Raw genomic sequence first — 14,858 nt, forward strand, 5'->3', positions numbered from 1 at the left:
ACACTTTTTAGCGCGGACCCGACGTCCATATAATTGTAAGTCAATGCATTACGTGTATAATTATATTATATATTAAATACATTATACAACACTAAAACCTATTTACAATCACAATTTACTCCTACAGCCATTGACTTACAATTATATGGACGTCGGGTCCGCGCTAAAAAGTGTCCGCACTTGTAAGGCGCTAAAATCGTATACAGAGCGCGACACTCCGCTTTAGTTTTCATTTTTTCTACAGACAGCGGGATACTGCGATGACATAACAATTTAAATTTCGAATAGGTTGACTTGGGACATTTTTTTCGTGGTTTTTGTATTAGACCCGTCGTCCATTTATTTGTAAGTCAATGCCTACAGCTGTAATTATATTCACATTCCCTCATGCACTTACCTATGTAATAGGCTATTTTACATACACTATATTATATCAATGTATAATTTTACGCATAGTCGTTATATTTTTGCTTACAAATAACTTAAGTCCTGACTGAAAACCAGCACCTTAGGAAACTTTGGCATTTGGTTGAATTTGGATGTGTGTTATATCAGAAGTGTTTATCTATCTATATATGGTAGACTTATTGAATGCCTCCGTGTTCAAGAGGTTTACACACCGGTTTTCATGATTTCGCCACCTCTGAGGTTCTGGGTTCGATTCCCCGCCGGGTCGGTAAGACAATATAGAAAGCTAACTTTTCTATATTGTCTCGGGTTTGGGTGTTTGTGGGTAGTTGTTTTCGATTTCCATAACACAAGTGCTTTAGCTACTTACTTAGTGTAATATTTATTATTTATATCTAAACATAAAAATTATACTTCACAAACCTTCCAATCTTACATCTCTTTTTGTGAATTATTATATACATATTCTCGGAGACGAGAAAATGTCGCAGCGTACCAGATCGTCACCCTGCCCTCGAAGTGTTGTGATGGGAAAGATGGTGTAATGACCATAATTGAAAAGATATTGCTTTGATCGTTCGCTCATGTGAAAAGGATGGTTGTTAGTATAATGGCGGCCACATTTTTGGAGACTACTTAAATATCTAGATACTATTGAGGATGACCGATAATCCCAAAAAGTAATTACTTTACATTAGCGTAACACACATTAGCATATATAGCATCGTTTCAGTAACACTGACAGCTTGTTTTCGCGTGTACATGACGTTTGTGGACAGTGCTACGCCCGAAGCTCGAGCATTTATGTATCAAAGCTAGAAACAAACATCCGGACATCACAGAATAATAAATACAATAGCAGTGCTTAGTGGGCGTGTTACGTGTGCCAATAGTACGCGGAGTTCCGCAAACTTGAGCCCAATCCACCATTTTCGCTTCTGACGTTACGGTCAAAATAGTGGAAAAGTACCTTGTTTTGCTACTTTGGAGCGCAAAAATGATTGAATGACCTGTAATTCTATTCATGGTGGTGTTTCATGTAATCGTTAAGTCTTAATTTTAATAAATTTTCCATTTTCTAATTTATCGTTAAACCTTATACCGCTGCAAAATGGTCGACTTTATTTGGAGAACATTAATAGATGTTAATCGTTCGTCATCATTCAACGACTGCCGCTAGATGGCACATTGAATGAAATTTCAATATAAAATCAACTCGTCGTAACTTGCTATAATAGATATTGAACATTCAACATCAATAGGGTAAAGCTTAAATTATATTAACAGTCCAGAATTTATTACATCTTTTTAAATTGGAAACTAGGACTAATCATAATCTAGATTTCATACTGTTTAACGTTATGATAGTATACGTTTTGGCGACAGCGGTTCTGATAGTAATCGAGGCTTAAGGTCTTTCCATTGTTTTTTTCCTTCTTTCTGAGTGTCGTTTAAGTCCGCGTCTGCGACTTTTGACCGACTTATCAAAAACCTGAGCTTGAAATCGGTCAACGTCTGTCGAGGAGACGATCTGTAGTTTGGTTTCTCAAAGTTTAATTGCCTCCGATAAAGATCGCGCGAATCCAGTGATACTGTTTCTTTCAAATTCGATTGAGTGTTTTAGATTTAGACATGCGTATACTAACCTAGTAAGAGAAAATAGAGGCGATGTGTGAATTTTAAACTGAAGACTTAAAATAACCGACCATCTTTACTATCCGTTGATGTAACATTATTACTTTCATCAATCATTGTTTTGTCCTTATTTGATATTTTATTCGTTTTGTGTGTGCGATCAACCAAGTAGAGTTGCTAAGGTCGGGTCGGGCCAAAAATCAGGGGGCCTACTCTCGTCCTCTGTGTGACGTCCGTCCGAAAAAATAACTGTCATATAAGTAATATTCGAACAAATTAAAAGACAACGTCGAGTATGACGCGTCACTCGCATCTTGCGTCTTTTAATTTGGTCGAGTATTTACTTATTTGACAGTTATTTATTTGGACGGATGTCGGACGGAGAATGAGAGTAGACCCCCAGGGTTCAAATCAGTGTAAAATGATTTAAAACATTTCTCCAGAGGTCGTGTTCTTCACACACATACTTTCTAGATCTTTTTTTATGTAATTGTCTCATTTGTGTATGTTTTGTGTGTGAAAAAATAAATGGTTTAAATGTGGAGGAGGTGAAAGAGATTTGAAAGGTCCAACGGAGTTTCATGATATCCGTCCACCACCGTGGGAGACATGCGTGATGCTGTGTTTGCTCTCATTGTTTTACTTGTAGCAAATATTTCTTAATAAAAGCACCTAAGATCTGTTTATCACATGTAAACAAGGCTATAATAGCGTTTATAAATAGTTCTATATTCACGATTTGCGGTCGTACATTCTAACCAATAATAATTACTTGCCGTGAAATTTCGATATTCTCGGGAATGATTTTCGCGCCTTTCACTAGGCTACCGGAAAATACTTCTTTGTTAATGTGTTTGTGTAGTTTTCGTAAAATGTCTCTTGTAGGGACTTTCTAATTTTAGCTACTTACAAAGAAAAGTGAAGGAAATTGTGTTTTTCTTTAGCTCTCTTTGCTTGCACCTATTTGGGGTTTTGGAGGTTTTAAATGACTACATGCATAACTATGAAATAAGACTTTGATTAGAAAAATTGATACAATGGGTAGTTAGGAAGGCAATAGGCGAAGAACAGGTAAAGACGGTCATACGGCGCATACTATATAGCATAACGACCTACAATTGCCATTAATGAAACTAACTCCTCCCGCAATGAGTAATTTCTGAAACTTTGAATTTGTTTCTCTTTTATGTGCATTACATGGTATGTTGTCATTAGATATATATGCTTCCTGTTCTTCCATCAACCTGTAACCGGCCCTCAGACGAGCACAGGTCTCCTCTAAAAAAGAGCGTATTGGTCCACCATGTTCAGAGACGTCTTTGCAAGAGTTCAGTAGTTTTAGGCACATTTTCACAACAAGTCTATTTGAGTATATTTTCGCGCGTGAGTTAATTTCTATTTTTGTTTTTAATGTAAATGGATGTTGACAAACTTCGTATGTAAGTACGTACAAGGCCGAATCAGAATATTTAAATTTCCAAACAGTGTTTTGCATGATTCTCAAATAGACCAATACCGTATGGAACAATGCCGCACATTGTGCGTACGCATTTCTTATGGGCTACAAATGCTCATAACGGAGAACTAATGCAATATAGCCATTACAATCTAACAAATAAATATTTTTCGAAGTAAGTTGTCGTAACGTACCAAAAACGTAAACAAAATTGTTTATTTTGCTGCAAATACTGTCAATATGCCTAAAAATTCGACAAACCTTTTGTATGATCTTACTGTCGCAATTAATATTGAGCTTACAGCAAACTAAAGGTAGTTAGTCTTTTCCCAGTCCACGTGTAGATTGTTAATAGCTAAACATTCTATTACGGACTTTTATGTATCAATAATTTTGGTCTCGTAATGCATTAGGTTATTGTTGTTTGAGTTTTTAAATCGTCGTCAAATCGAATCGTCTGCAAATATGATTCACTTATATTCGGTTATCAGTGGTAGACCAATAATAACAGTAAAGGATGTAATACGCTTCCTTGAAGAACACCAAACTTATTTTTTTATACGAATACGGTAATCCGAACGGCAAGTTTTAATAACATTTTTTTTACTTAAGAAATTTAGCTCTACAGGTGGCTGCCTCTTATGCAGATATAACAAACCAAGTTAATGCTCTGACTCAAATTCCACATATCTCAGATTTGATCTGCGATTTGTCGTGTCACGATATCGAAGGCTTTAGACATGTCGAGAAAGAACATTGTGGTTATTTATGTCAATAACGTTCGTTACAATATCGACAATATTGAAGATCAATTCTGGTGTCCATTTCTGTTTTTGATACCCAAATTGTTTTGGTTTGATAATGCTAAACTTGGTTTTTTTTTTATTTTTTTTTTTTTTTATTGCCACTCGACAAAATGACTGCACCGCTCCTGATGGAAAGTGCGAATACAGTCCAGGGATGAGAGTAACGGATGGAAAACACAAATATCTTCACTCCGTCACTATCATTTTGCCGGTCTGGCCAAATGCACTGGATGTACACCAACTGATCCCTGAACGCGATTCGCAAAAGCGTTTCACTGTGGAGGGTTTTCCGCCGTGTGTACTGTGGTCGCTATCCAGTCGGCACAGAGCCTACCACAATGCTAAGCAGATGGACACTTGTGACGCCCTCGGTCGCCTCTTACGACCCCCACGGGCATGTATGGGGAGGCGACAATGTATTCTTAAGCCGTCGCCCCACGGCTAAAAACTTGGTACAGTAAAACACATTAATTTTTCGAATTATTCGGCTGTTAGTTACCTCAGATTTTTCTATTTTTTTATATATCGGCTTAACAATTGATAATTTTTATAAATCGGAAAATGCCACTCTCAAAGAGCTAATTCACCAGATTTCCAGATTTGTCAAAATGGGTGCTACGTCATTCTTTCATTGTAAAATTTTTTCTTGACATTTCATCATGCAGTTAATCTGCTTAAAATTATTTTTTACGTACTATCATGGATTGTAAACGGTTTAATGTAGGGTGAGCTTTAATGTCGTCTGTTACGATGTCCGGTTGTTATATTTAATAAAATTTGTAAAATAACAGCCGAAACTATTAGGAAGGACTCTGTCAAGTGTTATATTTTCCACTATTAGCCCTTTTATACCAAGAGTCGGCTATTCTATATGTCGTTCCTCCATATATGTACACTCTGTGCCCTAAGATACCTGACCCCCTAAACTATATTAAACGACCTTTTGGTACTGAGCACAAAAGTGTGGAGAAAAGTGTTAAACAAACTTAATCTTTAATCTGTGTGCCGTAAAATGCATTTTCGCATGACTTCCTGTTGGCATCATTAGCGAATGACGTTTTAAGAATCTTTTTAAGCCAATTTGATCTTTAACGTATAGTTCTTACTTAAATACAGAATACAAATTTCAACCTGCTAAGCTAAGGTTACCGTGGTCTAGCGGTATAGGACTTGCTTTGCAAATATAGGTTCATGTTTCAAATCTTGTTCGAATCTTGATCGACATGAAAAATAATAATATTTTATTTTTTATCTCTGTATAGACCTCAGAACAATAAGTATAGATGTAAGAAATGTCTTAGAACGTTATTTTCTCGATGAGAGTCAACACAAATAATTTTTTTTTATATGAATTTTTCAACGAAAGATGTTTCACTTTAAATTGTTAATATTATTGACATAAAGCACAATGTTCGTTCACTAATTGATTCCTTCGGTGCGGAGAAATATGCGATCATCGCTTTATAGTTGCCTGAGATGGGTAGATAATAATTAATAATGCGTAGGGTGGGTAAGTATAGATTAAACGAATCATGAAATCGCTCTGCAGTTTGCATACGATCGTGTCCTCTGTGATTGACGCATTGTGTTCCACGTATCCTAATTATCTTTTCTGTTTTTAATTGATTCCAAAGTTTTCTTTCCTTTTTTAATATGCCGCACTTAACTGAACTATTGAAATTAGAAATCGTTGTTCTGTATGAACAAGATGTGCCAATAAAGGAAATTGCGAGGCGCCTCCATATAGCGGTAAGTATTATTATTTATATTTGTCACAGTGGCTTCAATTTTTCGAAAAGGTGGTCCTTTTCCTTCCCCTTCTCATGCCATGGATTTAACGAATTATTAGATTTAAAAAATATAAATCTACAAATATAATCTAAATTCGAAACAAAATTATGACGGCTTAATATACGGTGTTATAAATTGTTTGTTCTCAGAGAAATACTGTCAAGCTATGGATCAAGCGCCATAGAGAGACTGGGTGTGTCCATCGTAACCAGCCGGGCCCAACATCGGTGATGTTTACGTTTGCATCCAGCCGTCATCGAGGGGTTGTCAGTAGACATATTGAAGATCCCTTTGCTACTACGCGATCAACTGCTCAAGTTCATGAGATATCAACAAAAACTGTAAGAAAACACTTACATGCTGCAGGTTTTAAAACATACAGGCCAGCTAGAAAAATAGAATTAAGACCCGCCCATCGCCAAGATCGAGTTCGTTTCGCACGAGAGTATTTAGACTTCGACTGGCAAGATAATGTTGTAGTTTTTACCGATGAAAAAGCTTTTAAGTCAGACAAAGACGGTCGCAAAATTTTATGGAGACGACGAGGAGGACGTTATAACGAAGTGAACGTTTTACCAAACAGATCAAGTGGAAGAATAACGTTAGGGTATTGGGGATGGATGTCATCCATGGGTCCCGGGGAACTGTTTGAAGTGGGTGGTCGTTTTAATAGTCACACATATGTCGAACTATTGCGTGATGTAATGTTGCCCACAGTGCGCATTGCTTATCCTGACTCTCACATATATTTCGTGCAAGATAACTGTACTGTCCATCGCGCCAGGGTAGTGAGTGATTGGTTTGCATCACAAAACAATATTTCAATTATTAATTGGCCATCTAAGAGTCCAGACTTGAACCCAATTGAAAATTTATGGGGGCAAATGATTTTAAACTGGGACTCATCTAATGTTAGATCTAAAACAAACTTAGAGGAGCTTGTTGTGTCTACATGGGAGTCAATGCGTGGTGGAGATTTATGCTGGTCGATGGTCGCAGGCATGAGAGACCGTTTACAACAAGTGATCGATTCCGAAGGCGCCCCTTTACGGTATTAAAATTATAATGGTTAAATAAGTAAATACTTTTTGTGTAAATGTGTGTTACGAGAATAGTTATTAAATTATAAAGCCAACACTAGGAAAAAAAAGCTATACGAAATGTGAGTGATGTTATTGTTAATAATTTAACATGTAATTCACTGCACTACTGTATAATTTTGAAAAATACAGCCTGTAAAGCTACTACAATTAATAATAAAATTAGTTTTTCTAATATTTTGTCAATATAGACTTTGTTCTACTATATTATCTTACTTGAACCTGTCTGATAATAATAAGTTAGATAGATCTAATTGTTAAAATTGTATAACACTGTAGTCAGATTAAAAAATGTATGTATAGCAGTTGCTGATACAGGCTGTAGGTAGATTTTTTACTAATTATAATTTACTTCTTTACTAATTATAATTTAATCAATTATAATTTAACAGCTACTTCTTTACTAATTATAATTTATTACAATAAAATAAAGTGTTTGTTCAATTACCAACGAAATTATTTTTTTGCTTCATTCACCCAATGTCTGTTGACTCTCATCGAAAAAATAACGTTCTAAGACATTCTTTACATCTTTACTTATTGTTCTGAGGTCTATACAGAGATTAAAAAAAATATTATTATTTTTCATGTCGATCAAGATTCGAACCATGAACCTATATTTGCAAAGCAAGTCCTATACCGCTAGACCACGGTAACCTTAGCTTAGCAGGTTGAAATTTGTATTCTGTATTTAAGTAAGAACTATACGTTAAAGATCAAATTGGCTTAAAAAGATTCTTAAAACGTCATTCGCTAATGATGCCAACAGGAAGTCATGCGAAAATGCATTTTACGGCACACAGATTAAAGATTAAGTTTGTTTAACACTTTTCTCCACACTTTTGTGCTCAGTACCAAAAGGTCGTTTAATATAGTTTAGGGGGTCAGGTATCTTAGGGCACAGAGTGTACATACATTAGGTGTCATTATTTGTTATAAAATTTGCTTTATGATTTTTTTGATCATTAATATTTTTAACCAGTTTATGCTTTTATAAAAGTGCGTAATTCTCGTTTTACTTTACAACACAATCTTAGTGGTTTTGATTCCAATTTAGTTCGCTTATGTTGTTGTATATCTTTAACGGTATTTAGGAAAACAGAGATTGTACGGCAAAGCAACTATCTCATGAAAGGTACTGAATGCTGTAAGATCTTTTTCAATGATAACATCATTAAACGGTCGAAGTCTCTTCGTGTTTTCTTTTGGTTTATTTGTCATATACATACATTTAGTATTGTGATCCGAAAGTTGTTCTTATGTTACTGATAATTAGGTCTACACGAAAGAGTAGTTTAATCGGTTGATATATATGTTGTCTTACGTTGTAATTCTTTATCAAATCTCTAAGGCCGTGGTTGTCAGCAGCATTGTCTTAAATGTTGTGTTATATATTGTCTTAAATGTCTCGTTCATGTTAAAATTTTAAAAAGTTCAATAAACTCAAGAAGAGTGCACTAAATATTTTATGTCACTTGTATGCACTTAACTAGATTATGAGTAAGTAATTCTAAAACTGAGTTCCAAAATTGTTGTGTACTAACTGCAATGCTGCGTCTCACTGCTATAACTAAGCACCAGTTTATAGGTAATAAAACTAAGGTAATTAAGGAAGGATGACGAAAGTTGACCCAATAATTATAAAATCAACGAAGAGCCGTTCATGGACTTTGCTAGTACAATTTTACGTTAAAATTTATGCCTAGTTATTTATATATTTTTAGAAGCCGGGAATAAAGAAAAGTCACAAAATACACGAGATGTCCCCATCTTTCTTTAAAAAACTCCTGGTACAAAACAGCAAATTCTAAAAAAGTCAATAAAGTCACAATCTGTCTACCTACCCTACTCGTCGAGACTACTAAAGTCTACTTAAAGCTTAGTTCCTGTGTCCGCTTTCAGCTTTTGGCCATTATCAGGCCTTAGTCTCTTCTGTAAGCCAACTAATCGATTAGATCAATTCATAGTAGATAGATCTGCTTTGAGCAGTTGAGGATTTGATTAAACTGTGCTTAATGTAACAACACATCAAGGCATCGAGTATATAACCAGAAATAGAGACGAAATAAGGGCCATCCATCTCTGGCAACTCATCAGGCAAATGGGCCTTATATCACTTTTAAATATCAATTCTCGTTTGCGCTGAAATCACAAATTAGAACGCTGAAATAGTACAGCGCCAACAACTGACCTGTATGCACGTCTCCGTATAATCCAAAAATATTCTGTATTTATTGTAATAAAGATAATATCTCTAACAATGGAAGGCTGTCCATTCGGTGGTGTGTCACATTTCGCCGGTAATTAAATATATCATTTCATTTTCCATTTTCGTCCTAATGGACGTAATAATAGCAAAGCATAATTATATAAAGCTTATAGATTGGCAACGCCCGTCAATTGTTTCGAATTCGTGCTGGTCAATCGGAGCGCAGTGGTCACCGTAATGATTTGGCAGAATAGTTTTCAAGCAAATTCAATGACATTTCTCTATTTTTGGTTATATATACTCGATGCATCAAGGTTATCATATCGTAGTGTAATCGGATTTCCATATGCACCAAATTTCAATTCGTTCAAGTTCGTAATGATGGGGAAGTCAAATAAATCTTCGTTTTATGACTGAAAACCCTGCTAGGAAAAGGGCTGATGATCTTTAAAAAGCCGAACATACGTTCATCAAATATAGGTAGATACTGTAGCCTAGGGGATAGCTCAGGTTGCGTAGCGAGAGGGATTAACTTCAAAACTAGATGTTTATTGTATTTTTCTCATATTTACTTATGGAGGCTACTTCTAGATCTGCCAAGATGTTCTTCTTTTTCTATCCTATTTTTTTACATTCTAAATACAAAACTATATTCACTCAGCCAGTAGTTCTACTCATAGAGTAGCGCCTAGATTACAATACCATCCCGATTCAATTAATCTGCAACCAAAGAAAAAACCGCCTGGAGATCAGTCATCCATTTAGGAGATACGACATACAAACAAAGGCTCAAACTTATAACTCCCTTTTTTGCGTCGAGGGTTAAAATATTTATATTTTTCTTGCCCCCTTTTTGTTACAAATGTATCACTCAGGCAGATAGCAACGGCTTTAGAGTTTGAATTAATTAATTCGGAAAGGGTAATTTTCAGAAAGTCCCTTTTAACTAGGATACTAGCAATGTTTTAGTGAAAATATATTGTCGAATGTTTTAGGTTTTCGCATTGACTTACAATTATATGGACGTCGGGTCCGCGCTAAAAAGTGTCCGCACTTGTAAGGCGCTAAAATCGTATACAGAGCGCCAAACTCCGCTTTAGTCTTCATTTGTTCGACTGACAGCGCGATACTGCGATGACATAACAATTTAAATTTCGAATAGGTTGACTTGAGACATTTTTTTCGTGGTTTTTGTATTAGACCCGTCGTCCGTTTATTTGTAAGTCAATGGGTTTTCGCAATTGTTACACAGGAAATGAAACTATTTTTCGGATTTAAATCGCGAATATTTGTTTTTTCAATCAAACTAACGTTTCTGGCCCTTTACAGGTCCCATGGTCATGGTCATGGACATGGTTGAAAATGTACTGTTTTATTCGTTGGAGAGTTCTCATTGTTACCATCTTTATCGTCAATTGATTCGATTGTTAAGCTATTTAAGTTCTTATGCATAACGTTATTGATCAATAAGTTTCAGGTTCGTATTCCAGAACTCTACTCAATGCTCAAGTCCATTAGGGTCGTATTTCCAGTGCTTCAAATCATACTAAGATCCTGACTTGAGCAGACTTGAGTATGATTTCAAGCACTGGAAATACGACCCTAATGGTAAGGACTTGAGTATGATTTCTAGTGCTTTGAATCATACTCAAGTCCTGACTTGAGCATTGAGTAGAGTTCTAGAATACGACTCTTAGTCTCAAAAAATTTAGCTAAAGCGTTTGTTAGTACCGTTTGTGATTATCGTACGTGAGACGAATTCAGGGCAAATTGCCACTGTAGAGTAAATTGTTGAATGTATCGACTCGCTTATCGCATTACAAACATGAATACAACTTGTGTCTGGGTGTTGGGAAACAATCAAGCACATTAGTAACTCCAATTTTGGATAGGTCTGTTGTAAGCATATTACCTAAACTCCTATAGCCGGGCATGCTTCCTCTATAACTTTATGTTGAAGCATGTAATAACTTAAAGACCTTTTTCTGTAGCACATAATGCAATAAACGATATGACAATGACTATAAACCATATCATAAATATATTGATAATTACGAGCCCTAGTTTTGATCATCGCAAATAAAAGCTTATAATTTATAAATCGAAGATTCTTTGTTAGATTCTTTCCACCTCTAACTAGGTTACCACTCCTTCCTTTATTAAACTTGGCGTTAATTCCAGAACACTTCGGTCCTGGAGAACCATCACTGGAGGTCCGCAATTAGCTGCCTCATCGAGAGCGGTCTCCTGGACCAGATGCATGACATGCAAGCGAGGCTCGAGAGTCAGATCAGCTCCCTGATCTTAGCCACCGACATCACTAGGCAGCAGGAGTACTTGAGCCAATTCAAGGTAAGGTAACATACGTATATACTCGTTTTCAGACCGCACAACGCGACAATCGCGTTTCGCGCCCTTGAAATTGGAATGCAGATTGTAAAAATTTAAAAAGAATTGTGTCTGCTATCAGGGATATTATTCCTATAAGGTTTATATTATCCGTTGCACTGGTGCAACCCGGTTAGTCACAATTTTGCACCTTTCCCCCATCTGCACCATCATCATCATTCAAATTGTTTTCCATCGCCATCTTCAAATTTCGGATGCCTTTATACCTAGTTCGCTTTTTCGCGAGAATTGTGTTAAACACCTTGTGGACAGGGAGCGCAGAGCGTTGGCAGTTTAATGCATTCTGCACTTCTCTGGACTCGTCGAGTCTTTGGGTCGGATACACTCAAAGGGCTTACCAAGCTCCGCGCATCCAATTTCAACGCAGTATGACCCAAGGAAACGAAATAATAGACAGAGTGTGGGGCAGCAGTAACATCATCTTGAAGATATCTATGAAATGTGACAGACACACTTGTAATTATTAAGTAGGTACTAATGTAGGCTAAGAGTTACTAACACAATTGTGGACCTATTAAGACGATGACCAGGAAAATGTCAACTGGATGTCAGCACTGTAAATAGTTACATGTGTCAAATTACTACGATGTCACTACGATTTCCGTAAAAAATTATTAAAACGACAAATTTTTTTCTTGATGGCCAAATTTTTTAGTTTTTTCTCCTTGTGACTATTTGGAACGTTTATTTTTCTCAAAACTTGTGCTTAATAATTTCGTCAATCCTGGTGCCGCGAGACTTTTTCACTTCGAGAAATTTTAACTTTTTCACCATAAACAAAAAAAAACTGACCTCAAAAGTATCCATATTCGCTTTCGCTGTGTCTGTCCGCGGTCTCCACAACGTTCACCGTCCTCATATGAGTCCAACGTAGCTGCTGTACACTGTTGAGGGATTCCTCTTACCTGTCTGTTATTTATCAACTCCAGGTCACCATTTTATTTTATTTTCATTGCCAACTTTTATCATTCATCCCGAAATTTACCATCGGAAGCGGAATGTTTTCCTCAAATTCGAATGGAACTAAGGGACTTGCAATTAAAAAGAAATCGGTTCAGAAATGTGCGGTAATTGCGGAACGTACACACGTAACAAAAATACCTTGAAAATTGCTTACATGCTTAAAGCAACCGAATTGTAGGTAAATAAGCATCCGATTATCCAACCGTTAGTCATAACCATTTCTTTACACCCTGTACAAAATCAATAATATTAGTACAGGGTACCGAATCTAATGCAAGTCACGCGTGAATGACTGCAATCACAACAATACAGTAACAACACCATCAAATGGAATCAATGTTTAGAAACTGAACAGTGCGCGGAGTGTTAGTGCTATTCCTTTTATAAATCTTTACACCTAACACGTGAATGTTTTCCTATTGACACACAATATAAAAAAGAAACAAATTTAATGGAGCAATTACTCTGCTATTGTGGTGTAATATTTTGATATTCTGAGGGATATTCTGCCGTAATCCAAAACGTTTAAGAAAGTGGTTTACTAGTCCTAGTTAAATATCGGTACAACCTCAAAGTTGATTTCGTATAACAGTGGAAGTGTTGAATTGTATTTCGGATTATGGCTGCTAACAGATTGACTACATGTTTGCAGTGAATGCGTGAAGTCGTAATCAACTTAATGCAGCCGAGACCACGACTTCATGTAGTTGATAACGACTTCACGCTTTCATTGCATACAGTCGATTTCGGCTGCATGAAGTCGGTTTCGACTGTATACAGGCAACGCGTGAAGTCGTTATCCGCGACCTCGACTATATGAAAGTTGTAGAAAGTGTAGTTTCATGTAGAGACTATTTACCACATTTACAGTAACGTGTTTACTCTGATTTGAATGATAATTTGAACAATTTCCTTATTTAATTTAATTACAATATTTTTTTCATTGTTTTAGGCATCGTCCATTATATATCCTAATGAATATATACTACTTGAATTAAAATTATAAAAGAACGTCTCAAAACAGCGTACTTCTGCCCCCGTAGCATGGCTACGCATGATAGTTGCGACGCGCGCGATAAAATTGACATAAGCAATAATAAAATAAATAATATAAAATATATAAAATAATAAAAAACAAAAATAAATGAAGCAATAAAATAATAATAAACTATTTTATCGCGCACGTCGCGACTATCATGCGTAGCCATTCTACGGGGGCTGAAAATACAAAAGTCACCTCATCTAAGGCAACAACTCAAAGAACTTGTCGATTTATGTCTCAGGGTGATGCATAAATTTTTGCGATTTAAAGCTCTGAGTGGCGCAGCAACTGCTATAAACAGGCGTGTCGCTTACCACTAGGCGTACGATTATATCATCCCGTCATTTGGTATCATAAAAAAAACTCGCTGAGACCAATTTCATGAGACCAAACATTACTTGTAAGTAGTTGAAGAGATACGTAATAAGCTATCCTATTGATATACCTTGCGTTAATTTGCGCTGCTATATATCGTATATTAGCCGTCTGTTATCAAATATTTAATTATCTTAATGAGTATCTAGCCTTATTTTTATAATTTTATCAAACTATGTATACGCGTTCCTAATTTTATCAAATTAATTTATAATCAATCGTATTATAATTAATTGCGCATGTCGTGATACCTATTTTGTAAAATACCTACATCTGCTGTGTTCCATGTCGCGTGTATTTTTTGATAGCAAGTGACGGGACGAACACGTCGTGCGCCTGGTGGTAAGCGACACGCCTGTGCATAGCAATTGCAGTGCCACTCAGAGCTTTAAATTGCAAAGGTCTATGACGATCGACCTCTTTCATCATCATCCCACCTTTTTATCATCCTTTTCTCTAGTTCCTGGCCGCTTACTTCTGAAGCTTTGAATTGTTCTCTAATTCTTTTGCCTCGTCATTATCACTTTGCTTCGGTCCGTCGTCACTCGCTACTAAATTTCCGAAACGAGGACACGTGCTCGACTTCACCTTAACTCTGATCAGTTTCACCAGTTTTCCCATTGACTTACAAATAAATGGACGACGGGTCTAATACAAAAACCAC

The 14,858-nt window shown here is 36.2% G+C and overlaps 1 protein-coding gene across 2 annotated transcripts in view; it reads left to right on the forward strand.

Moving 5' to 3' along the window:
- Positions 1–14,858, forward strand: part of LOC113239212 (calcium/calmodulin-dependent 3',5'-cyclic nucleotide phosphodiesterase 1C-like) — a 195,665-nt gene that overhangs the window by 96,904 nt on the left and 83,903 nt on the right. For both annotated transcript variants that reach the window (XM_026476107.1, XM_026476106.1), the window contains exon 7: positions 11,587–11,757. In XM_026476107.1, the coding sequence (XP_026331892.1) occupies positions 11,587–11,757 (171 nt within the window). The remainder of the gene's footprint in view (positions 1–11,586; positions 11,758–14,858) is intronic.

Source organism: Hyposmocoma kahamanoa, unplaced genomic scaffold, assembly GCF_003589595.1.
Source record: "Hyposmocoma kahamanoa isolate Upper Pololo Valley unplaced genomic scaffold, ASM358959v1 99702, whole genome shotgun sequence".
NCBI lineage: Eukaryota > Metazoa > Arthropoda > Insecta > Lepidoptera > Cosmopterigidae > Hyposmocoma > Hyposmocoma kahamanoa.